This window comes from Ovis canadensis, chromosome 26, assembly GCF_042477335.2.
Source record: "Ovis canadensis isolate MfBH-ARS-UI-01 breed Bighorn chromosome 26, ARS-UI_OviCan_v2, whole genome shotgun sequence".
NCBI lineage: Eukaryota > Metazoa > Chordata > Mammalia > Artiodactyla > Bovidae > Ovis > Ovis canadensis.
Window position 1 is genome coordinate 57,638,558 of NC_091270.1, and position 25,221 is coordinate 57,663,778.

The 25,221-nt window shown below is 47.2% G+C and overlaps 2 protein-coding genes across 5 annotated transcripts; one reads left to right on the forward strand and one right to left on the reverse strand.

Moving 5' to 3' along the window:
- Positions 1-2,492: 2,492 nt before the first annotated feature.
- On the reverse strand, positions 2,493-5,023 carry RPL15 (ribosomal protein L15). Of its 3 annotated transcripts, none has more exons than XM_069572932.1 (4): positions 4,883-5,023; positions 4,289-4,471; positions 4,050-4,186; positions 2,493-2,862 (listed from the first exon to the last, which is right to left on the reverse strand). In XM_069572932.1, the coding sequence occupies exons 2-4, from the start codon at positions 4,458-4,460 to the stop codon at positions 2,557-2,559; spliced, it is 615 nt and encodes a 204-aa protein (XP_069429033.1). In that variant the 5' UTR covers positions 4,461-4,471; positions 4,883-5,023; the 3' UTR covers positions 2,493-2,556. The 3 variants fall into 3 exon arrangements, with proteins under 3 accessions (XP_069429033.1, XP_069429035.1, XP_069429034.1); XM_069572934.1 differs by having other exon boundaries at positions 4,634-4,951; XM_069572933.1 differs by having other exon boundaries at positions 4,767-4,922.
- A 2-nt stretch (positions 5,024-5,025) lies between these two features.
- On the forward strand, positions 5,026-25,021 carry NKIRAS1 (NFKB inhibitor interacting Ras like 1). Of its 2 annotated transcripts, none has more exons than XM_069572938.1 (4): positions 5,026-5,163; positions 13,589-13,699; positions 19,275-19,516; positions 24,519-25,021. In XM_069572938.1, exons 2-4 carry the CDS (start codon positions 13,606-13,608, stop codon positions 24,759-24,761), a joined length of 579 nt encoding a protein of 192 aa, XP_069429039.1. In that variant the 5' UTR covers positions 5,026-5,163; positions 13,589-13,605; the 3' UTR covers positions 24,762-25,021. The 2 variants fall into 2 exon arrangements, with proteins under 2 accessions (XP_069429039.1, XP_069429040.1); XM_069572939.1 differs by having other exon boundaries at positions 5,077-5,167.
- The last annotated feature ends 200 nt before the right edge of the window (positions 25,022-25,221 follow it).

Here is a 25,221-nt window from a genome sequence, read left to right on the forward strand (position 1 = left end):
AAAAAGAACAAGCGCTTGCTGAGCTGGTGTAGCATAAGCTCAGACATGTTGCTGTTCACGCACTCGGTCGTGTCCATCTCTTTGCGACCCCATGGGCTGCAGCACGCCAAGCTTCCCTATCCTTCACCATCTCCCAGAGCTTGCTCAGACTCACGTCCATTGAGTGATACCTTCAGAGATATATAGCTACATGAAAAAAAATCAACATGTATATAATAGCCTACCATTCAGGCAAAAAAGAAAAAATACATATATATTGTATTTATGAGTTACGTCCTGATGGGAAAAACCTACTGATCACACTACCTCCAGAATGGGAACTGGAGAGGCAGCGAGACTTCTACTGTAGTCTTTTTTGAATTTTCAGCCATGTCAGTGTATTACATAACCAAACTTTAAACGTTTGAGAGGCTAGTAATTCAGACTGCCACTGGGCGACCTTGAACAGCTGCTTCCTGTCTGCTTCTTTAATGACAAGTCTCCATCTTCTGAGGTTGTAAAAATCCAACTGCCCTACTGCTGAAGAAAATCCTAATAATCAGTTGGGGTATACCTGAACCAACTGGTGATCTTTCCAATGGGTACAACTTATGGGGTTGTCAGGGAAAGCTTCTGGCGTGACATGTACCGCCTGATAAGCATTCCTGTAATACAGGCATTAGAAGGGGCCTTAAGTGCCTGAGAAACTGCCAGGAGAGTGGGATGAGCTATTACAGAATGAGGTCAGCAGTGAGACCACAGGGTGGGGGCAAGAAGACTGTGGAAGCTATTCAGGCTGTGATCTTAATATAGGGAACCCCGACCTTTGACCTCCCCTCCCCAAGTGGCAACCCAGTTGGAAAAAAAGCTTTCAAACAAGCTTTTCTAATTCATGCAAGGACCAAAGTGCGAGAAAAACTAAGTGCATTTCCCCTGAAACTGTCTGTTTCTGCCATAATTTTGTTGTGTCTTCTTGCAGGTTGGTGTTTAAGCCTACCAGTATTAAATGACAAAAGATAACAGAAGGTCCATTTGTTTTGGTTTAATAGACATTTATTCTGTTATTATGTAGTTGAACAACCTCTACATACAAAATAATATGGTTTCAGATTTTTTTGAGTTGGAACAAATTTGGCTCTTAAAAGGTTTTGCAAGCCTGTCTTCTGGAAATCACTTAAGTGGGCCTTTTTAAAGACCCTTGAAGAAAAAAAATTGGTTCAAGAAAACCAGCGATTAAATTTCAAAATCAAACTATTTATGAAGATAGCCAGCCAGAAGAGGGGTAATTCCTCTTCTGTATTTCCTACTCAAATCCACCTTGGGAAACAGAAGCCTAGTCTACAGGGAGACGTGATGGAACAAGCAGAATGAGGTGGTAAGGGCAACCACAGCTGGTGGCCCAGCAAGTCTGGAACTGTGAGGCTGGTTTCAGCAGGGATGGGAACTGTAGGCAACATGAAGTTGGAAGCCAGCTGAACTTGCACTGACACCAACGATGAGTTTTCTCAATAGCCTTTTAAGAATGGAGTGACTTGACCCTAAATAGATTACACTTAGCAATGACACTTTTAAATAGAACCACCCCAATTTTCCCCATCCCCTAATGTGGCTTAGAGTTCATGATGGTCACAAATACTTCAGAGAAAACATTTTAACTTTTTGATCCAAGCTTTTCCTGTCGTCTTACACTTGAAAGAGATCTGATGAACACCAAGCTCCCAATCCTAACATTATTACCTTACAAACCTTAGGGCTAATTAACACCCCCTCTACACACACACTTATCTAATGTTCAATTTCCGTCAGTTTTAATTGACACCAGTGTAAATACGACCATTTTGCACAAAGTTCCATATTCTACAGATCCCAAAGCCTGAATCAGGAGCTTTATATGAACTTCAGTGGTACCATGGGAGGCCAAGGCAATTTAATTTAGGTAAACCAGGATTTGATTCATTTGTCAGAACCCTCTTGCAACAGGTCTATTCAATTCTCTTAAAAATGGTGGGATTACTTGCTTTTCCGAAGCAGCAGTTACACAAATGTAGTATTAGATTAAGCCTAAAAGTGGGCCCTAGTCAAAAATTTCGTTATTTTTCTGCATATGATCACGAGAAAGGATCAGGACACCCTTTACATTACCAATGAAAATCCAACTGAAAACGTCCCTGCCAAACTCCATAAAACTGCAGAGCATTGCATCACCCCAATAAAGCCGCAGGTCTCACCACATGCATCAACAAATCTACAGGGTTAAGTTTCTGCACTCCTCTTTTACACAATTTTACACCTATTGTACCAAACAGTACTTTAAACACAGACACAACTCCCTAATAAAGCAAAAACAAAGGCATTTCCCTTATTAAAAACAAGATACACCATCACTTCATATACACTTTATATGTGTAAGTAACTTCAATAAGTCTCAAACATTATTGCACTTTCATAATTTGACAATGCATTCAATGAAGCAATCTGCAGACAACTAGTTTTACAAACAAATTAAAAAACACTTTTAAGCAGACAAGAACGTCCTAAATTGTTTATTAGGTAAGAACTTTACAGACATCACATATATTAGCGGTAGCGGTGGAGCTGGAGAGTATTGCGCCTTCTCCACGCTGCTCGGCGAGAGCCACCGATAGTGTGGTGGAACTTGTGGCCTTTGCCCAGGCCGCGGCTCTTTCTGCCTGCGGACGTCAGCCCCCGCATCTCCCGGTGCTTGTGAACTGGTCTGGTGATCCACTGGGTGTCAGGGTTTCTCCTGATAGCTTTATGGAATGGATCAATGAGGATAACCTCGAAGAATTTGTACGTAGAATCTTCACCAACCCAGTAGGAATTCAGGACCCTCAGGGCCCCACAGTGGCGGCCAGCGCGCTCCTAGGACAGGAAACAAAGGCCCAAGGTCAGCCTTCCACACATCCCAGTAACAAATTAGACAGCAATTCACTACACAAGAGACTAAAGCTTCTGACTTAAACTACCCAAATACTCAGCATCTCCCCACAGGAAGGCTTACTAGAAAATAACACAAACATGCTTATTTGAAACCTTTCTCTCACTACCTTCTTGCCAATTAAGGTGTGAATAGGAATATCTACCTAACCAAACTTAGCATTCTACAACCCTGCACTTTTCTAGTACAACAGAAGGGTTAGCAAACTTAAGAGAATTCTGAAGGCTACAAAGGTCTCTTGTCTGGTCTTCTATGCCTTTTCTTTTAAAACAAAATACTTTTAGCTTATGGAGGGCAACAGGCCCATGTTGGCCAACCTCTTCAACAGGGCATAGCTTAATTTACTAGCCAAGAAAGACAATTCATAACCAGTAACACCTGGGGAAACTTCCTCTTTAAGATGTTCAATTGCCTTTTGAAAGTTTTAGGCTCCACAGGTTCACATTAATTTATACGACCTATGAGAGAGTCCCAAATGAAAACTAAATTCTGGTAGCCAACTCAGCTAGACTGCATGTTTGTGCTTACTGATCCCATGGACTGCAGTCCACCAGGTTCCTCCGTCCATGGGATTTTTCAGGCAAGAATACTGGAGAGGGTTGCGACTTCATCCTCCAGGGGATCTTCCCTTCCCAAGGATCAAACCCGCATCTCCTGCACTGCAGGCAGATTCTTTACCACTTAAGCTGGGAGGACGGTGGGGGGAGATGGGCAAGAAATCCTTTTCTGTATCATGTCAGAACTTAATTCCACCTGTGTATGTGTTAGAAAATGGGAATCCTATCATTACAAACCTAACTGGATGACACCTAACAATGTATTTCTCTTCTCCTTACAAAAGGCTTTATCTCCCCATGTGTCCAATTTAAATGTTGATGGGAGAGTTGTCTTTAAAAAAAAAATACTGCATCTATAAAGGTCTTGCACTTTTTTCCCTAAGTAGGTGTTGGAAAAGATTTACTGAGGTTAGCAAGAATAAAAATCACCAAGCCACATTTCAAACACAACACGGCTCACCTAGGTACAAATGAACCACCGAACAGCGGCCCAGATCCTTCTCCATCACCTCCAGGAGGTGACCAACACGCACGCCACTCAAAAAGTCTCTTACCTCCGCAACCGACTGCAGGCTTCGAGCGAACTTGAGCTGGTTGACACCATGGTGCACAGGCTTGCCGTAGGTGGCACCTTTAGGAACTGGGCGTTTGCGGCCCCCGCGGCGCACACGGATCCGGTATATGACATAGCCTGTTTGAGTGGAGGACAGGGAGGCCGTGAGGGTGGAGGCCTCGGGACGGGTCTCCCACGCCGCCACCTCAGGCGCGCCCCCCCGCCCCGCGGGCCCCTCACCTTGTTTGGCCTTGTAGCCCAGCCTGCGCGCCTTGTCGGGCCGGGTGGGGCGCGGGGCGCGGTGCAGCGCCGAGAGCTGGCGGTACTGCCAGCAGCGCACCCGCAGCAGGAAGCGCATCACGTCCGACTGCTTCTTCCTCCACAGCTCCTGGATGTACTTGTAGGCGCCCATGTCGGCTCACCCTGGGGACACGCGGATGTCAGCACGCGCGCCGTGGGCAGCCGCCCGCCTCAGCGCCCGCCGACACACGGCAGGCGCGGTGACGGCGCGGCGCGGGTCAAGACGCCTAGTCCTCCCGGCCCGCCGGCCTCGCTTTCGGACGCCCGAGGCCCGGCTTCCCGCACCTCAGCCCCCGCGCGTCCCTCTCCTCCGCGCCCCGGGCCCAGCTCGGGTCCGCGCCGCCATCACCGCATCCCCCCCAGCCCGCGCCGGGGGGCCGCCTTTCCGCGCCCGCGCTGCCTCGCGTCTCAATCGAACCCCCGCCGCGCAGAGGGCAGGAGAAACTCCCAGGACGTAGGGCCCCCAAGCCTGGATGGCCCACGTGAAGGCAGATCGGCGGCGGATGAAGCGGCGAATATCCTGACGCTGCCTACCTGATGGCTGCCGCCTGACGGAAAGGACTGAACCTTTCTCCCACAATCCCTTTGGCGCCCCGCACCCCCACGACAGCGAGCCGCCTTCCGGTGGAAAGCGGCGGTGGCGCAGGGCCTCATGGGATGTGTAGTTCCGGCAGCGAGCCGGTGGGCGGAGTTCGGCCAGGATTGGGCGCGACCTGCCTCAGGGTCCCGCCCCCTGCTGCCCGGGACGCGCGCCTGAGAGCCGGCGGCGAGCGTCCGCGGCGAGGTTCGGGCAGCCGAGCGTCTGCGGCTGAGAGGCAGGTTGGGGGCGGGGCTCCCGGGGCCGCGGCGCTCCCGGGCGGGTTTGCGGGGGGCTGCGGGCGCCCCCTCTCCCTGGACGGACGCGCGCAAAGGCCGGGGGTCCCGCCGGGTGGGCCGCTGGAGGCGCGGGGGCTTCGCGGCGGCGGCCTCGCTCCTCCCGGAGCAGTTGGGGTCGCAGACCCCGCTCTGAGGGGTTTCCTCCAGATGGGGTTGCGGGGGCGCGGGGCCGGGACGGGGCCCGCCCGGGTGCGCTTTTCCTGCGTGCAGGTCTGGCCCTGGGTTTGCTCCGTCAGAACCATGGGTTTGGTTTTTTTTTTTTTTTTTTAACCTATTTATATGCCACAATCTGGTCGGCAGGTGCGAGCGTTTTCGGGGGTGGGGGGAAGCTGAGAAAATGCAGACCTTTTGTGTTGCGTTCTTCATTGACAGTTTATATACTGGCTTTTTTCGTTCTTTTTTTTTTTTTTTGCACCTCCAGAGTATCTTCATTTTAAAAATGAAGAGGTTTAACTCTTACACGTTCTAAGTTGAAATGGGGCGAAGGTGTAGGAGACCCCTTTGTCGTCTAAATTAACGGGTTTGGTTAGTTTCCAGCCCCATTTCCGATCTTGCTTGTTTTCTTCCCTAGTTGCAGTGGTACCCTTGTAAAAGCCCTGACAGGGACTTTGATTTATGAAATGCGTTGTCTGCGCCCTGCTGCTGGGAAGGTGGCTGGGGTCGTGGCAAAGATTCTAGCTTCTTGGAATAGGGCATTCAACATACATATGTTGTATTCTGTGGTAAGTGCTAAGGACAGACGTTGACGGGAGCGAAATGGTAGGGAGTATTGGGATGGGGGTAGAAATTTCGGCCAGAATCTTGAGGGTGACATTTGAGGAAAGGCTTGAGCCCCGGGCCCGATCTCAGTCAGAGGGAACAGTGCCAAGCTCGCGAGTACCTGCGTTAATAGAACAGCCGTGTGGCTGGAATCGAGCCACAGGGGAAACTAGCAAGCGACATCAAAGAGGTGGAGGTTCTTATGAGGATTGTGGGTTTGCAGACATTCTGAGATTGGAAACCGCTGGAAGGGTTTGAGCAGAAGGGTGACTTCATGTGACCTACATTTTAAAAAGGATCGTTTGGGGGAATTCTCTGGCTCTGCAGTGCTTTCAATGCTATGGCCCGGGTTCAGTCCCTGATTGGGGGGAATTATTAAAAGATCCCACAAGCAAGCACAGCCAAAAAAAGAAAAGATCATTTGAGGCTAAAAGGAAGAAAGGAAAAAGTGGCCAGTTAGGAAGTTGTATTCATTTTCCTATTGTTGCTGAAACAAATTACAGCAACTTTACAGATTTAAAACGGTACACATTTGTTGTCTTATGGTTCTGTAGGTCAGAAATCTCACTAGGCTAAAATCGGGCTGTCTCTTGGGACTGTGTTTTCTTTTAGAGGCTCTAGGGGAGAATCCATTTCCTTTCTTTTCCAGCTTCTAAAGGCCACCTGCATTCTTTGGCTCCTTACTCCTTCATTGGCAAAACCAGCATTGTAGCATCTTCAAATCTCTGTCTCGCTTTCTGACCCTCTTGTCCCTCCTTGTAAAGACACTTGTGGTGATGTTGGGTCCACTCAGATAATCCGGGGTGATCTCCCCCTCTCAGGTTCTTAATTTAGTCACAACCTCAGAAGTCTTGTAACCCAGAAGTCCATGTAAAGTAGAATACTCACGGATTTGGGAAATATGACATGGGCATCTTTGAGAGACCGCGTGAGAGAAGATGGTGCCTTGGGATACTTCATTAGTGATGGAGGTGCTAACTGGTCCAGCCATGGATGCATTCCAAAGGTAGAAGTCTCATTGATCAGATGCGGGGTGTGAGAAAGATTAGTCAAGAACTATTGATTGCAAAGTTGGAATCATCATTTGGAAAGAGGATTCTGGCAATGTGATTCAGTTCAGTTCAGTCGCTCAGTCATGTCCGACTCTTTGTGACCCCATGAATCGCAGCACCCTAGGCCTCCTGGTCCATCACCAACTCCCGGAGTTCACTCAAACTCACGTCCATCGAGTCAGTGATGCCATCCAGCCATCTCATCCTCTGTCGTCCCCTTCTCCTCCTGCCCCCAATCCCTCCCAGCATCAGAGTCTTTTCCAATGAGTCAACTCTTCGCATGAGGTGGCAAAGTACTGGAGTTTCAGCTTCAGCATCATTCCTTCCAAAGAAATCCCAGGGCTGATCTCCTTCAGAATGGACTGGTTGGATCTCCTTGCAGTACAAGGGACTCTCAAGAGTCTTCTCCAACACCACAATTCAAAAGCATCAATTCTTCGGCGCTCAGCTTTCTTCACAGTCCAACTCTCCCATCCATACATGACCACTGGAAAAACCATGTGATTAATGACTGCTAATTTCTTAATTAGGTTTTGCAGTTTTGTTTCTTAATTTGCAATGTCTCATGTAGTAATTTTGCAAGATTTGGGATGGTATTTTCAATTGATTTTGAAATCTCTGAGGGCAGTGATCGTTTCTGGTTTTGCCCTCTGCTTTATCCCTGATGCTTGTCATTATGGTAATCCTTCCGTAAATATTTACTGAATGAGTAGAAGAATGGTAAACCGGAATGTGCTTATTGTATTTACTATGTGTAATGTTGTTTGCAAAACTCTTAATATATATTTATGTAAATAAAATGTATTCATATATGGGTAAGTGGCAGTACTGCACACAATCCGTTATGTTTACATGAACCAACGCGCAGGAGTAGAAATTTTCCTCCTGCTATGCTTACACGATAAGGTCCATAACATCTCTTTATGAAGTCAACAGTGTTTCAGTGTTAATATTTTTCAGTTGCATAAAAAAGTTGTCTTTTACTTTAAAACTAGAATAATTTCCTTAAAACAGCGATACTCACAATTTCAGGTTGTCAGCTGTCTCTGATGGCTCTTCAAAGAGAATACTGACAGGGCTTTATTTTCAACAGAATGGATTAGATCACATTTTTATTCTCTAACCACATTATTGATCAGCCTGGAAGGCAAACCGATATGTATTTAAGACTATCAGATTTTGTCTGTTAAGCATATTTTCTTAGTCATTTATTAATCCATCAGAGTATCAGGGATGCATAGATCCCAGATTGAATTTTATTGTCCAGCAGTTTCTTAGGGTAGGAACTGTACAAGCATCCTTAGCTACCGCTTTTGGTGTTAACCTTGTGTTGACGTGGTTTCTGGGTAAGTAGTTTCCGCGCTCGTAACTTCAGAGCATTAGAAGGAGCCTTCGAGGTCAGCTGTCTACTCTGGAGCCTCTCAGACTTTCAAAACCTGGTTTTAGTAAGCGGCTTGGCCACCCCGTCTCTTCCTGTGACTCCCGGCCCATTTAGGGCATTGAAGATGACCTCCTTTTATATTTGGAAGGAAATGGTGCATATCTATTATGTTTGGGAATTATGAAATATTATAATGCTTAGAGAACTGAGCTTTTAGTAATTTTTGTTTGTAAATATGAGTATATATAAATAAGTGTGAGAACAGTTTCCTTGTACGTCATGAGAGTCCCTGCCATCATGATCATGCATAAAAAATGAAGTGTTTTTGTGTGTATTTAATGTTACTCATTCAGAATCTTACCTTAGATGTTAATTTTTTTGAAGGATTCATACTTTTAAGGAATGAATTTTATAGCGGCATGGTTGATATGCTGCTGCTGCTGCTGCTAAGTCGCTTCAGTTGTGCGACTGCGACCCCATAGACGGCAGCCCACCAGGCTCCCCCGTCCCTGGGATTCTCCAGGCAAGAACACTGGGGTGGGTTGCCATTTCCTTCTCCAATTCATCAAAGTGAAAAGTGAAAGTGAAGTCGCTCAGTCCTGTCCGACTCTTAGCGACCCCACCAGTTTCAGGTGTACAACAGTGATTTGCAGTTTTAAATTATATTTGGCTATATTCCCTGTGCTGTATAGTGTAGCCTTATGACTTATTTATTTTACACACAGTAGCTTGTGCCTCAGAATTCATATTTTTTATCTGATGGTAAAGCAGGGCACTGATCTTCGGGTTTATGTAGTGTTATTGTTTTCCACGTGAAGACAACTAAGAACCTAGAACGTCTCAGGTGTGTTTTAAGGAATCACACTCTCATCTTTGTTTTTCTTTTGGTGGTATAAAATATTTATCATGGTCTGTTCTGTTTTCTTTCTTTCCTAAAAAACCTTAAAATCCTTATCTAGTGTTTGAATTACCTCATTTTCAGTTCCTTTTGTTGTTTGCCCTTAATGAAGTTTCCTCTGAGGTATTGAAATAACTAACTCCTGCAATTTCTTATACACAAATACAAAATAATGCATATTTTTAACATACTTTATCTGCCAGTCACAAGGGATTAAAGTACACTTTTAAAGCAGATAATTAAGACTACTTCCAAAGAGTCTCAGGAATATTTGACTTCTGGATTTCTCAGGAGTCTGTCGATTTCAGCATTTTTTCAGTTTTCTACAGTCCCTAGCACTCGTACCCGCCTCCCTTTCACAGAGTCTATTGTTGGTAATCATTGGTTTTTTTGTTTTTCTCTTAAAACAGCAGCTTCCCTCAACTACAGTACGTACCTACTCTTTTAAAGCACTTGAACTTTTTTTGAAGGTTGGCATAGTCTGTGGTAATGGGGGACTTTTCTGGTTGAACAGTATAGGGAGAAGAAGTGAGGATTGGTATTTACAAATTCTATGGGGCTGAGATATTTTGGAGGAAGGGAAGTAACAATAGAAAACAGTAGAAAAATCAGAATTGAGATTCCAACGGCAACCTTTTCTGACAACAGAATTAGTTTGTGCTGCCATCACTTTCTTGTTCTCTTCTCTCATAGTTAGGTGGCAACTTTCTTTAAATTTTAACTATTATTATTTTTAATAATTCTCACTTGGCATGCAAATCCCATTAAAAAAATTTATTTGGCTGCACCAGCTCTTAGTTGCAGTATGTGGGATCTTTAGTTGTGGTGTGTGGGTTCTAGTTCCCTGACCTGGGATCAAACCCAGGGCTCCTGCATTGGGAACACAGAGTCTTCACCACTAGACCACCAGGGAAGTCCCAAATTTTAACTAATATTAAAAACCCTTTGAAGGAAAGATTCAGTAGTATAACTTACAGAAGACCACAATATGGAGAGAGGGTAGAATCCTATGATAAAGGAAATGACATTAATCACAAATTCAGAAGGATCTGTAGAAAACCTTTTAATATAGGCCATAGCTGCTGACATAGGTGTTACCACACCATAGATGATTAGTGTTACACCAAACCCTGCCCTTATAAAGACAGACTGAGAATTTTTCTGTTGCAAGTACTCTGAAACTGAAAGTCCCCTAAGAGAAGTGGTTCTCCTGGTTCTCCTGGAAGTAGGTGATAAATATTCTTGGGAAGATTTCTCAGAAAGATTGCGAGCATGCCACCTAAGTTATATCACTTAAGTGATGATTATTTATCTACTGGTAAAATGTAACATCTCTGGAAATGAGCACTGTGTTATTACTGTACTATAATAATAGTAGCTTTAAAATATTTCATGTGATTCGCATTGTGGCTGACTTGGGTTATACATAGTTGTAGACTTTGACAATCTATGACAAAGGAAAGAATATATACAATGGAGGGAAAAAAAGTTTCTTCCGTAAGTGGTGCTGGGAAAACTGGACAGTTGCATATAATAGAGTGAAATTAAAACATTCCCTAACACAGTATACAAAAATAAACTCTAAACAGACTAAAGATGCAAGATTGAAAACTATAAAACTCGTAGAAAACATAGGCAGAACGCTCTGACATAAATTTTAGCAATGTTTGTTTGAATCTGTTTCCTAAGGCAAAGGAAACAAGAGCAAACATAAACAAATGGCACCTGTTTAAATCTGAAAGATTCTGCTCAGCAAAGAAAACCACGGACAAAATGAAAACAATGCACTGAATGGGAGAAAATATTTGCAAATAATATGACTGATAAGGGTTAATATCCAAAATACAACAATTCATTATCAAAAAACCCAAACAATCCAATGTAAAAATGAGTGACGGATCTGAATAGACAGTTTTTCAAAGAAGACATACAGGTGGCCAATAGGCACATGAAAAGATGCTCAGCTTTTCTCATTCATCGTCAGAGAAATGCGAATCAGAACCCCAGTGAGAGAGCACCTCTTACCTGTCTGCATGGCTGTCTCCAGGAGGTCTCCGAAGAGCATGTGCTGCTGAGGAACTGGAGAAAAGAGGGCCCTCCTACACCGCTGATGGGAAGGTAAATTGGTGCAGCCTCTGTGGAGAACAGCCTAGCGGCTTCTCAAAGAACTAAGGACTAGCAAATGAGCCAGCATTGCCACTCCTGGGTTTACAGCCTAAGAAAACAAAACCACGCATTTGAAAAGGTACATGCGCCACAACGTTCACTGCAGCGTTATTTACAACAGCCGAAATACGGAAGCAACCAAAGCGGTCACCCACAGGTGGATGGATAAAGTAGACACGGTATGCGCACACACGATGGGATATTACTCAGCCATAAAAAGAATGGCATTTTGCCGTTTACCACAACACGGGTGGACCTGGAGCGTATGAGACGAGGACAAATACTGTATGTTACCACTTACACGTGGCATTAAAAAAAAAAACAGACTAGTGAGTATAACAGGAAAGACGTGAACTCACAGATCCAGACGGCAAGCTAGTGGTTGCCATGGGGAGAAGGAAGCGGGAGGGGGCGATGCAGGAGGAGGGGATTAAGAGGAACAACTGTTATACAACTCACATAAATACAATCTAAAAGGATATATTGTACAGTACAGGGAATATAGCCAAGTTAATAGTAACTGTTAATGGAGTATAATCCATAAACATTTCGAATCACTTTCTACACTCGGAACTAATATTGGAAATCAGTTAAGTGCCTTGTGCGTGCCCGGTTGTCTGACTCTGCAGCCCTGTGGACTATAGCCTGCCAGGCTCTTTGCGTGGAATTCCCCAGGCAAGAATACCACAGAGGGATCTTCCTGACTCGGATTGAACCCTCATCTCTCGTGTCTCCTACATTGTCAGGTGGATTCCTTACCACGAGTGCCACTTGGGAAACCCCAAGGAAATCAGCTATACCTCAGTTTAAAAGAATCACAGACTGAGAAAGTAGAGAAGGCTGAAGGAAAGTTCTTTCTTGCTTAGTGTTTTAGATCGTGGTTAAAAACGAGTGCTGTGGGACATGCGCATACAGAAAGCTGTTCGCGGGTCTCTCCGCGGATGCTTATTTGAACATTTTTGCTGTTTTCTGCCTTGAAGGAGTTGTGGCATGCCTTTTAAGTCAGAGTTACCGCATGTTCCACGCTTCTGTTTTAGTCACTCAGTCATGTCCAACTCTTGTGACCCCGTGGACTTTATCCCTCTAGGTTTCTCTGTCCGTGGGATTTCCCAGGCAGGGACACTGGAGTAGGTTGCATTTCCTGCTCCAGGGGATCTTCCCAACCCAGGGACTGAACCCACGTCTCCTAGGGTGGCAAGTGGGTTCTTTAGCACGGAGCCCCCCGGGAAGCCCCTCCACACTTCTAGGTGAGAGAGTTGGAGGACGCGATGTTTAAGATTTGTGTTGGAAGGTGACAAAAGGCAGTGTGGGAGTCTGAATCCTCTCAGCAGGCTATTTTGATGTAGTTAATGAGTCTTTTTTCTGTTTCTGCCTTGTCTTCTGTTACCTTGCCTTCTGGAAAATTAAAAAAAAAAAAAAAACAAAAAACAACCTTGAGGAAAATTCAATAAAATGTTACCTGATCTCTCTCTTCCTTGGATATTTGAGGCAGCAAAGAGGAATGAGTTTTCCTTTTATTTCAGTTTAAAGTGCCTGAGCAATTTTTCTAGCATAAAGAACCGTGACTCAGAAAGAATTGTGACTAAGACAGCCCCAAATCCAGTGTCTCACTCTCCTGAGAAAAGACTAATGTTGGCATTGATAGTGTTAATGCTTCTTTTAAAAAATGATGTCCATTCTCTATCCAAATTTTTATCTTCATGGCTCCTTAAAGTTTTACTTAAATGCTTGTTTCTCCAGGTAGACATTGATGAGCAGGCAGTCTTTCAAGGACTGGATTCACCTAGGATTCTGTTTGGATTGCTGTAGACTTTAATACATACTGAAATAGTCTTTATATGTCTCTATTCTTTTTGAAACAAGCGTGTTTATGCATGTATTCTCGCGTTTCTCTAGGTCACCTCTGCAGGGATATTTATGGAACCATAGCGCTGATTGCTCTAAGGGGGCATGTGGGAACCAGGGAATGGGGTTTGGAAGAACAAACTTTATTTATTTTTTATGCTTGCAATACCCAGTACCCCTCTGTGTACATATTACTAATTACACTTAAACATAGAAACAGGAAAGGGCTTTTTTCTTTGAAAGGCCTTCTCTTCTCTTCACAGCCGTCTCTGAAGAGAAGATGGGGAAAGGCTGCAAGGTGGTGGTCTGTGGCTTGCTGTCTGTGGGGAAGACGGCAATCTTGGAGCAGCTCCTTTATGGGAACCATACTGTTGGTAAGATTTTTTTCTCTAGTTTCTCTGTAGGCTCTGGGAACTGGTTGGGATCTTTGGTTGGCCGTGATGGCCTAGAGATGGGTGAGGTGTTGTCTAGAGGGGCCGGGAGGGTTGGAGAAGTCGACAGAGACGGAAGGGGGATGTTGGGGCAAGGAGAAAACGGTTCTATATTGTCGACATTCAAGAGTGCTCACACTTACTCTGTTAGAACAGGAGTTATAACAGGCAAGACAATGTTGTCTGTGGTTTCCAGTAGATTATTTACATCATGAATAGCAGTCTTGGAGTCACAGACCCACTGACTTCAGGATACATTGATCTCTCATTCTCATTTCATACACAACTTTCCAATACCGCTGAATGGGTTTTAAGAATGGAAGAGACAGCTGTTTGCTGCAGTATGACCTACTTTTTGAATTGGACTATCTCATTCATTTATCCATTCATTGAGTTAAAAATGTTCTGTACTTCCCCTGTGATCCAGGCTATGATGAGGCCTCTCTGGCTTTAAGGAGGTCACAGACAGAATGAAAGGAGGCTTCTCTTAGGTAGACTCATGGATCTTTGAAATGTTTGTCAGTGGCAAGAACTCTGGAGCACATTTCTATCTTATTTTTATTAACCATTTTGATGAGCTCTGATTCTCTTCTACCCTCCCAAAATAATATTTAACAACTTTAGTTAACTCCACATTCAGTTTTTTTACGATGTCTGTTTCAGAAATTCCGAAAACTTTTTGATTTCCCCAAAACCATAGCTCCTGTCATAAATGCTGCATTAATAGTTGTGAAATTTTTACCCTCAGATTCTAATTTGTACAAAAAAACAAATTATGCCCAAGGGGGAAAAAAGAAGCCCTTTATCCTGTCAAAACCCCCACAGCTTTTGTTTATGTAGGCTGTCTTGTGACATTTTTATTACATTAGAAATTAAAACTGAGGAAAATTTTAAATGTACTACTTAAAGAACAATAAATTTATTACATGCTAAGGGAACACATTTTTATGACAAATAATTATATTTTCAAAAACAATTTAGTGAGATGATTGTTGATTTACGTTTCTGAAAATCGAATGTCCAGCCTAGTAGAAGGCGGCTGGATTATCATGAACGATTGTGTCTGCATTCAGCCTGCTGTCATGTGTTGTTTTAGTTGAAATACATGAAGAACATCTGGCCTCACCCAAGTATGTGGTTGAAAAAGATAGCTTTGCAGATAGTTCAGGATTTGCTTTGGTATTTCACCAAAACTCGGTCATTGATGGTTACGCAGTGTGAACCCTGAAACCACATCAGTGAGCTTGTATTACATTAAAATCACATTGATCTGTCTTGCACATCAAATGGGTTTTTTACCCAAGCATGGTTTTTTATCATGAATGGGTCATTTGGAAAATACTGATTTTCCGAATAACATTTGTTAATGTCATCACCAGTGTCCTTGCTGTTGGGAGGCTATCAAGTTTATGCCAATGGATAGAATTCTCCTTTTTGCTTGAAAGCTCACAAATTTTATCATTAACCACACATACTGTCAGTTATTTTCCTTGGAACGATAGACTCTGCTTATTCATCTTTGAGAAAATGTCTGTCAGATACCCAAAAACCCATGGCTTTTTGTATGTCATTTCTTTAAAAAAAGAAGCCTAGTTCAGCTTGCAGCTCGGACACAAGAACTTTCCCTCCAGTCACATCAGCGATTAAGCGAAATACTTAATGCAGACTTCCCATTAATCACGTAGAATACTGAAAAGATAAAGATACATGCTCAAAGATTGAGATTTAATAAATTGGGTAATTTTTGCTGCTTTATCAAGGATATTCTTAAATGAAATCGACTTTTTCTATTTAAACTGCAGTAGGAGGTGGTGAGGAATGCAGCCACTAACACTGTAGATGCCCCTGCCTGAATTTGTACTAAGCCAACGCTGGTTTTACCCACCGTTACTTTTGCATCATCAGCAAATGTCAACATAGTGCAAAAGGTGAACGCCTTAGTATTGTTGTGAAAGAGGCTTTGCCCGTGTTGTTGTGTTTGGTTGCTCACTCGTGTCTGACCCCTGGCCCGTGTGGGTTCCCTGGAAGGAGGCCTCGAGGGGTCTCTGGCAGACCCCACCTGGAGCTGCTGGCACCGTGGGTGTTCTCAGCTGAGCAGTGTCATGCCCGTGTCTCCTTCCTCTCTCTCTCTTTATGGAGGCTGACGTCTGCCCTGTCGGTCATTTCTTTAGTTTTGTTTATACCTTTCCCTAACTCTTATGCGTGTCCAGATGTTTCTGTTTTCTGTGAGGTCTGCTGTATCAGATAACCCCCCACCACACGCGCACACACATGCACACTTTTTGCTGAGACCTTCTGGGACCCGGCGTCCTCTGGGCCTGTTGCACAGCTATCACCGCAGGACTTCTCTTGGCTTCTTCTCTCTGGGTTTCAGTTCCTGTTTCTAGACCTTTTGTTATCTTTTGTTTACACCCTTCGTCTGCTGGAGCATATCTTCCAGTCCTTTCTTTGGGTGAAAAATGGTTCATGATGAAATGGGGCCTTGGGCGATGACAGCCTCAGACAGCCCTCTGTGCCTGGGCATAGTCGTAACCCTGGGGCATCCAAACTGTTTACTCCTGTCCCTGTGATTCTCTATGCTGGAGACGAGGCTTTGATCCCCGGGTCGGGAAGATCCCCTGGAGAGGGAAATGGCAACGCACCCCAGTGCTCTGGTCTGGAGAATCCCATGGACAGAGGAGCCCCGAGGGCTTCAGTCCATGGGGTCGCAGGGTCACACACGACTGAGCACACACATGCTGAGGTGGTCTTCCTGTGATCACACGCTGTTTTCAAATGCTTTGGCCACACCGCATGGCGTGTGGGGTCTTAGTTCCTGACCAGGGATCGAACCCTCGCCCCCTGCGTTGCAAGCGCTGAGTCTTAAGCCACGGGACCTCCATGGAAGTCCCAGAACTCTTTTTTGGATGCTGGATCTTTTGGACGAACCCACTGATGTTTAAAATTTCTCCTCTCCTGTTTTCTGTCTCTCAGTGTTTGGTTCTGCTTTATGGGAATTTTCCTCACTTTTATTTTTTAGCCCTTATATTCAGTTTTCATTTCTTAGTATCTTGTTCTTATTTCATGAATGCACTCTCTAAGTATAATATTTGGTAGTTTTTGATTTGTTTTCTCCTCTTTGCATAGTCTCTTTCTTTCCAGGCGCTCTTTCCTGCTTTTTGGTTTCTTTCTCAGTGGTCTGGTAACCCTTGGTTGTCTGCTTAGTAATTAACAATGGCGAACTGAAAAGCTAATTTAAAGCTCTGAGCCCGTGGGTAGGATTCGTGACTTTGCTTCATTATAAGGTGACCTGGGTGGGGTGTTTGTCATTAATAGTTAACCTGAGAGGTTAGCATATTTAGGATTTTCAACTTTTTCGGTGGTCAGATTCCCCAGATTCCTCTGCCTAGAGGGTGAAGAGCTGGCCCCAAGTTGAGAGCAGGCTACTGGCTTGCCTGTTTCCACTCTGCCCTCTGTTTGCCATCCTAGCAGCCTCTATTCTGTCCTTTCCAGGAGTGCAGTTTGGTCTCCCGCTGGGACAGGGCAGCGTGGAGTGGGAGTGGGAGAGGCGATCCGGAGAGCTGGCGAGGAGTCTGACTTCACACGGTTTATAGGATGAGAAAATCTCAAAAGGTCTAAGCTTAATGGGAGGAAGGGAAGCAGACTGGCTTTTGGTGGAGAAAACGTTCACCGTGACCAAAGTCTTGGTAGTTTTTGTTTTAACATTTTTTTGTAATCAAAGCCCTGCCAAATTTGTGTCTTCATGGACTTCCTGTCACACTAGTCATGGAAATTCAGAGTGTTCATCTTCTCATCTTAATCTCCTTGTCAGCAAACCGTTGTTGAATACTTGCCATGTACACTGAATGGGTGTTTCTCTCAAGGAAGTGACGGATGAGTTGCAGAGACAAAATGCACACGGATGGAGCAGAGTAAGATGCCTGTAAGGCTGATCATTCCCGGGAGCAGGGGGTTGAAACTGGGGCGCCAGGCGTGAGCTCACTCACTCACTCATTCATTCCACTCAGATGATCTCTGAGGACTTTCTACGTCTGTTAAGTCGATTTGTTGGTCCTCAGAACTAGAGAGAGATTAGCCACAGTCCTGGCTCTGGAGGAGTTTACCCTCCACTTTCTGAGGGGACAGATATGAAAAGATGGACTGGTGAAATGGTCTTACTTGTGTAAGACACAGGAAGCGCAGGATGGAGAATAGAGGATAATCCAAAGAAAACCTACAGAGCTGACATTTCAGCAGAGTCTGGAGAGGATGAGCTGTTGGTAGTGGTTCAGGAGAAGGGCACAAGGCAGGGGAGTGGGAGCAGGTGGTGGGCTGAGCAGAGACCGTAGCAGTCAAGGGGCTGGTTTGGGAGCATATTCACCCATACTTCCATCCGTGTGCACCAGGCTCCCCTGGAGGCCCAGTCGGTAAAGAGTCTACCTGCAATGCGGGAGACCTGGGTTTGATCCCTGGGCTGGGAAGATCCGCTGGAGGAGGAAATGGCAGCCCATTCCAGAATTCTTGCCTGGAGAATCCCATGGACAGAGGAGCCTGGTGGGCTACAGCCCATGGGGTCACACAGAGTCGGACATGACTGAGTGACTAACTTTCACCCATACTTCCTTCATTGAGAGAGAATGCTTGGCACTGAACCGATGGATGGCAATCACCGGACAAATCAGGGAGGAGGTACAGGTGTGGGCGGAAGGGTAACAAGTCTTTGTTAGTGTGAAGGACATGGAAGACGTCACACAAAAGTGCACAGTAGGTACTTGGGAACTAAGGCCTGGTGCTTAGACGCAGACTGGGCATGCACAGTTTTGAGTCCTTTAAGCAGACCCTGGAAATAGTGGAAGTTGTGCAGAGAAAAATCAAGATTACCCAAGTCCTGTCCTTGACTCTGATGAAGGAAACAGGGCCGCTTAGCTGTTGAAACTACTTTAAAAACCAGACTTTAATTACCATTTTAGATGTTAAGTTCTCTGCCTCTTGTAAGTTACTTTTTAAAAACAAGTAATAGTAAACCTCATTGCCAAATTTTTATCTTTTATTCCTATATAGAAATATGTATTATACATATATATATATCTTTTTATCTTTTATTCCTAAGTATTCCTATATGGAAAAAAGAATCTTAACTACTTTTCATTTTAAATAAGTTAGTAAGTGGAAATATGATTCTTTGGTATAGTGAATAAGGAACCTAGAAAGCCAACTTGTATACAACAACAAAATACTCAAAAATTGGTAGAGTTGTCCAAAAACTAATAGCTTTTTTAAAAAATGGAGGTAAAGTTGAGACACCGTTCTTCGTTCCAGATGACTAACGCAGCGATTTCATATTGGTATATACAAAAGTAATTTCCGGGGACTTCCCTGGTGGTCCGGCGGTTGTGACTCCACCTTCTGGCGCAGGGGCTGCGAGTTCCGTCCCTGGCCAGGGAGCTGAGCTTCTGTGCGCTAGGCAGCCGAAAAGCAGAGGCAGTGTGGTAACAGGTGCAGGAAAGGCTTAAAAGAGAATGACTGGCCTCTCGCCCAGGACTGGGGGACTGCGAGACGCTGGAGGACGTGTACATGGCGTCGGTGGAAACGGACCGGGGCGTCAAGGAGCAGCTGCACCTGTACGACACCCGAGGCCTGCAGGAAGGCGTGGAGCTGCCGAAGCACTATTTCTCATTTGCAGACGGCTTTGTTCTTGTGTACAGTGTGAATAACCTTGAATCCTTTCAAAGAGTGGAGCTTCTGAAGAAGGAAATTGATAAGTTCAAAGATAAAAAAGAGGTAAGTGGGGCTGTTAAAAAAAAAAAGCAACTGTGAATTCTGTTTAAATTGTAGCATGGACTTCCGGGCAATTAAAATGTTTTAAAAGCATTCAGTTGTATTCATAATATCTGTAATCGTCATGACTTTTTTTTCTTAGCCCAGGAAATACAGGATTGACTGGGTTCAACCAGGACCAGCACTTGGCTCTGCCTTTGCTTGTTTCCATGTAAAATTGAACTTTAATGACTCCATGTCTCACATACATAGTTCATTTCACATCATTTGGGACCAGTGTTTCCTAGGGCTTTTTATTGTTTCCTTGGATAAATAGGATTGTCTTCAGCCTTGGGAAAAAAAAGGAAAGAAATGGAAAAAATGAATAATTACTGGGTTCTATTGATGTACCACTTGAAAATAAGCTCTTCCTATGGTCTGTGGAGCCCTTGGTGATCTGGCCCGTGTCCGTTCCTCTGTCCCTGTACCCCAGGGCCGCGCCAGGGGCCTGCTTTCTGCACACTTCTTCAGTGGGATGGTCCTGTCCCCTTGGCAGTCCTCCTCAGCCACTGGCTCCCCGCCTGGAGCTCTCTTGTTGCAGGCTTTCTCCTGGTCAAGCACCTTTTCAGTGCTTAGGGAACCATGTCATGAACCTGTTAACACCACTGGATGGTCTTAACCTAATTTTTACATATTTTTGCATGTCAGACTTTTAATTTTGAGATGATTATTGATTCACATGCAATTTTAAGAAACAGCAGAGATCTCTCACCAGTTTCCCCCAGTGCTGGTAACACCCTGCAAAACTATTGTAGAACAGGGCCTCCTGCTGGCTCAGTGGTCAAGAATCTGCCTGAAATGGCAGGAGACACGGGTTTGATCCCTGAGTCGGGAAGATCCCCTGAAGAAGGAAACGGTAAGCCACTCCAGTATTCTCGCCTGCAGAATTTCGTGGAGAGCCTGGTGGGCTGCAAATAACGGGGTCAGAGAGTCAGAAACGACTTAGTGACTAAACGCCAGCAGCAGCATGGTAGATGACACAGCCGAGACCCTGACGCTGACACAGCTGGGGGCCTTCCCAGCACTGCAGGGGTCCCTCAGGAGAAGGAGACGGCAACCCACTCCAGTGCTCTTGCCTAGAGAATCCCAGGGACAGAGGAGCCTGGTGGGCTGCCGTCTGCGGGGTCGCAGACTTAGCATGACGCGACTTAGCATGCATGCAGGCACTGGGGAAGGCGATGGCACACCGCTCCAGTGCTCTTGCCTGGAAAATCCCATGGACGGAGGAGCCTGGTAGGCTGCAGTCCATGGGGACACTGAGGGTCGGACACGCCTGAGCGACTTCACTTTCACTTTTCACTTTAATGCATTGGAGAAGGACATGGCAACCCACTCCAGTGTTCTTGCCTGCAGAATCCCAAGGATGGGGGAGCCTGGTGGGCTGCCGTCTCTGGGGTCGCACAGTCGGAGACGACTGAAGCGACTTGGCAGCAGCGGCAGGACCTCTTGTGTCCACACGCATTCCCTGCCCAGCCCTCCCTCCTTAGTCAGTGGCTCACCTGTTCTCCATTTCTGTAACCTTGTCATTTCAAGAATGCTGACATAGGTGGGACTGTAGTGTGTCACACACTGCTGTGCGGCGGGACCCTGTTTCTCCGATCTGACCCCGCCCCCGCGCCCCGCCGACTCCACTGACCGCCGCAGGTCTGTTCCCCGAGTCTCCTCCTGTGTCAGGTCAGCTGTGTCATACTTTAGATTTCACATGTAAGTGATTTCCTGTGGTATGTGTCTTCTTCAGACTGCAGTTCTAGGTGCATCCATGTTGCTACGGATGGCATTACTTTGTTCTTTTTTATCGTTTATTCCTGCCCGCGCTGGGCCTTGCTGCTGCCGGGTGGCTGTAGTCGCCGCGAGCCGAGCCGCTCTGCAGCTGCGGCGCGCGGCCTGCTCACTGCGCTTCTCCTGCGGAGCCGGCTCGGGCGCGCGGGCGTAGCTGCTCTGTGGCGGGTGGGATTTGCCTGGGTCGGGGGTGGGACGCTTGTCTCCTGCGTGGCAGGCGGGCTGTACCGCCGAGCCGCCAGGGAAGCCCGTCTACAGACTTCTTAGTGACAGCCCTTCTGCCTGGGCGAGGTGGTAGCTCCGTGTAGACGAGTTTGGACAGTTTCCCGGGCTGTGGGCGGCACTGTTCTGGTGAGGGGCTGGGGACACAGGAGACAATGGAAGTCCCTGCTCCCACAGAGCTGCTGGTGGGAGGCGGGCGGCCACGCGGGAAGGCCTCCCTGCGGGGACTGCTCGCTGAGATCCGGGACGTGAGGGGCGCCAGGCCGGCCTCCAGAGGGGCTGCTCCGGGATGCGGGGATGGGGGGTGCTGGCGGGCGGGCGGGAGGCGAGGGTAGCGGCAAAGGGAGGGCAGGGTGTAGCCTGGGTTAGATGACTTATTTTCATGTTTGTTTTTAAGAAAATGAATGTTTGCGCATGGTTCATAAATAAAAAGTGTACATCAAAAGGACTCCAGTGAACTCTGGTTCCCACCTGTCCTCAGCCATCCATTTCTGGCACCCAAGTGTGTTTTTTAATATTTTCCCACCTTCCTAGTCGAGGGGCACCCTTGCAGTCTCTGCATATAAATACAAGCAAATAGAAATGCACATATTTTTTCTTAGTCTTCTCTGTTATGCCTGAGGTGGCTTATTGTTCTACGCCTTGCATTTTTCATGTAATACACCTTGGAGTCCTTCCCTAGGAGGACTCAGGATTCCTTTTTTTTTTTTTAAGCTTGCCTCGTATTCATTGTGTGACTATAGATGTATCATATGTAATTAGCCTCCGGTGGATGGACACGGGTTATCTCGGGTCATGTGCTATTATGAACCATGCTACAGTGAATAATCTTAGACTTTTATTATTTTGTACATACATTTTAGCAGATAGTTGAAGACCCACCAGCACAAGTTAGGAGCTTGAGTCCAGGGTGAAGACGGTGCAGAGTTGCCCGCTGTAGGGAGACAGTGAAAGCGCCCGTTGTGCAGTCTTGACAACCCTGTGCCTAAATGTCTGGATTTCGTGCCTCTTCTAGGTGAAGGGTGTTTTCGTAGCTTCGTTCTTCCTTCATGTGAAGGAAGTTGAACTTCCTTTTGACTTAGTTTTAAACTGACCGCTCTATGCTGACTCTGACCGTGGGGGACAAGGTGCGAAGCCGCGTTTAGTCCCATAGCTCGCTCTCAAGCACACTGACCTTTAGTGGTTAGCACTGAGACCGCGGCGGAGGAGTCTGCACAGGAAGTGGCCTCTGAAGCTGGAGCAAGACAAGGGATGAGGGCTGAGAGACCGGAAGGCAAGTGAAGTCGGCGCTTGAAAAAGGAGGGAGTGACCAGGCTGTTAGATGCTGAAGGCAGATCAACAAAGTCAAGTCGTGTTTAAACGCGGAGCACCTCAAAGTCTGCTGGACCGGCTGTGAGGGAGCTGAGCACAGCAAACAGCTCTTCAAGAGCCTGGAGTCAGAGGGTAGGTGTCCTGTCCCATAGACGGGGCAGGGCTTCCCAGGGGTGCAAGAACCTGGTCAAGAACCCGCCTGCCAGTGCAGGAGACCCGGGTTCGATCCCTGGGTGGGGAAGATCCCCTGGAGAAGGACATGGCAGCCCTCTGCAGCATTCTTGCCTGGAGAACCCCATGGACAGAGGAGCCTGGCAGGCTACCGTCCGTGGGGTCGCAAGAGAGTCAGGACTGAAACGACTTGGCACACAGCGCAGAGGGAGTTGGGGGCTGGAGAAGGATGTTGGGAGGGTTTCTCAGGTGAGACAGTTGTTTGTGTGCGGGATGGCGCAGCGGAGGGGTGCAGCAGCGAGGGGACGGTTGGTGGAGCGACACCTGATCCAGAGGGTGCACGTGGGCTTAGAGGATGCGGAGGGCTGTTAGGTGCGGTGGTGGAAGTACACGGAAGTTCCCTTCCCGTTGCTTCTGGCTTCTGAAGCGTGCCGACGGGTCATCCGCCCGACTGAAGGCATCCCGCCGGGGGGGGGGGGTGGTGGGGGGGGTGGGGCGCGTGGGGTGACCAGGGGCCGCAGAGCGGCGGGGACGGGGCAGGGGCGGCGCGCAGCCGAGGGGACCCCCTCCCCGCCGGCACCGCAGGGCAGGGCCTGTCCCACTGGCCGCAGGGGAGGCCTCTGTGCAGACGCCGGCCGCGGGGGCGTCTGCGGGCAAAGCGCGCCGCCTCTGCAGTCGGGAAGAGCGGGCGACAAGGATCGGCGCAGGTGAAGCTGGGCGGGGGTAGCAGCGGCCGGGAGGGCGGCTCCTGCTGAGAAGCAGGCGTCACAGGCCGGCCAGAGCGCCTCTGAAGGCGGGGCGGCCCAGGGCTCCGGGCTGTGGCCCCGCCGCCTCCCCACCTCCGGCTTGAGTCAGCTTGGCGGGCCTCTCAACACCCGGATGCCGTTTCCTCCCCGCGGCTTTGGCTGCCCTGTGACTGCTGCCTGCGTCGGCCGAGTGTGCCCAGCGTGGCGAGTGTTCCACTGAGAGAAGGCTCGCTCGCCCTGCCTTTAACGCAGTGTTCCCGTCGGGGCACGCGCTCAGCAGGTACTTCAGTGCCTGCCTCAGGCGCTTTGCTGTGATTTGAACGTGAGTGGAGTCAGCTCCCCCGGGTGCAGACCTCTCCTGGCTCCGGGCGCCCTGTTGTGTTTTCAAGGACATCTCACCCATTTCCCAGACAGCAGGTAAGAGCTAAAGTGAAACGCGGGCACGCTCCAGTCAGACTGTTATCTGTACCCCAGGCAGCAATTTCCCGTCTCCCTTCCATTCACACCCCAGGTTATTTCACAGGTTACAGCGTCTCACAGCAGCCGGTTGAGCATTCCTGTTTTTAACAAAATGCACAAAGAAAGCAGTGAGGTGCTGCCCTGCCGTCTTACCACGCAGGTCACGTCTGAGAAGCAGCTCAGATAAAGCGGCTTGTTACACGGCACAGTCTTCCTTCTCCGTTTGGTCTAGGAGCTGACGCTGCAGTGTGTGACCTTTCCCTCCGTCCCTCCTCCAGGTGGCGATCGTTGTTCTAGGGAACAAAATCGACCTTTCGGAGCAGAGACAGGTGGACGCCGAGGTGGCCCAGCAGTGGGCCAGGAGCGAGAAGGTGCGCCTGTGGGAGGTGACAGTCACCGACCGCAAGACCCTCATCGAGCCCTTCACCCTGCTGGCCAGCAAGCTCTCGCAGCCCCAGAGCAAATCCAGCTTCCCTCTGCCCGGCAGGAAGAGCAAAGGCAACTCCAGCTCGGAGAACTAGAGCTTGAGGCGCGCCAGCGCCCTTCAGTCGGGACTGTCTCTAGGTGTCTGTGAACATGTTCAAGCCAGGCCGTTTGCGTCTGCCTTGGTTCCTAGGAAACCTCTGATGCACTTTCACTTATCATCAAGTTACTCGGGCCAAGTTGTATTGCCTGATTTGAAATCATGCATTTGCACCCTCCTTGTTTGAAACTTGTCCCTGAATCGAGCACCTGTGCTATTTACATCACATTGTACTTGAATAAAGCCCGGCTGTATGCAGGTGACTGAGTAGCTCTACTCACCTTTAACCTTTCTCAGAAGCGGTCATCCTGTGTCACTTTATGCAGACTTCTAGTCGTCTCATGTCTAGGACTCTAAAATGACACCTCACATGTGTCCAGATTGGATCACAAACAGTAAACTACTGGAGTACTGAGTTAAGCTAAACTTCATCTGGTGGAGATCTTGCTAAAACAGAA

Coding starts and splice junctions, on each gene's coding strand:
- RPL15 (XM_069572932.1), bottom strand. CDS start 4,460: ATGGGCGCCTACAAGTACATCCAGGAGCTGTGGAGGAAGAAGCAGTCG. Junction 4,187..4,288: donor GGGCTACAAGGCCAAACAAG/GTGAGGGGCCCG, acceptor CCACTCAAACAG/GCTATGTCATATACCGGATC. Junction 2,863..4,049: donor GCCTGCAGTCGGTTGCGGAG/GTAAGAGACTTT, acceptor TTCCTGTCCTAG/GAGCGCGCTGGCCGCCACTG.
- NKIRAS1 (XM_069572938.1), top strand. CDS start 13,606: ATGGGGAAAGGCTGCAAGGTGGTGGTCTGTGGCTTGCTGTCTGTGGGG. Junction 13,700..19,274: donor TTATGGGAACCATACTGTTG/GTAAGATTTTTT, acceptor CCTCTCGCCCAG/GACTGGGGGACTGCGAGACG. Junction 19,517..24,518: donor AGTTCAAAGATAAAAAAGAG/GTAAGTGGGGCT, acceptor TCCCTCCTCCAG/GTGGCGATCGTTGTTCTAGG.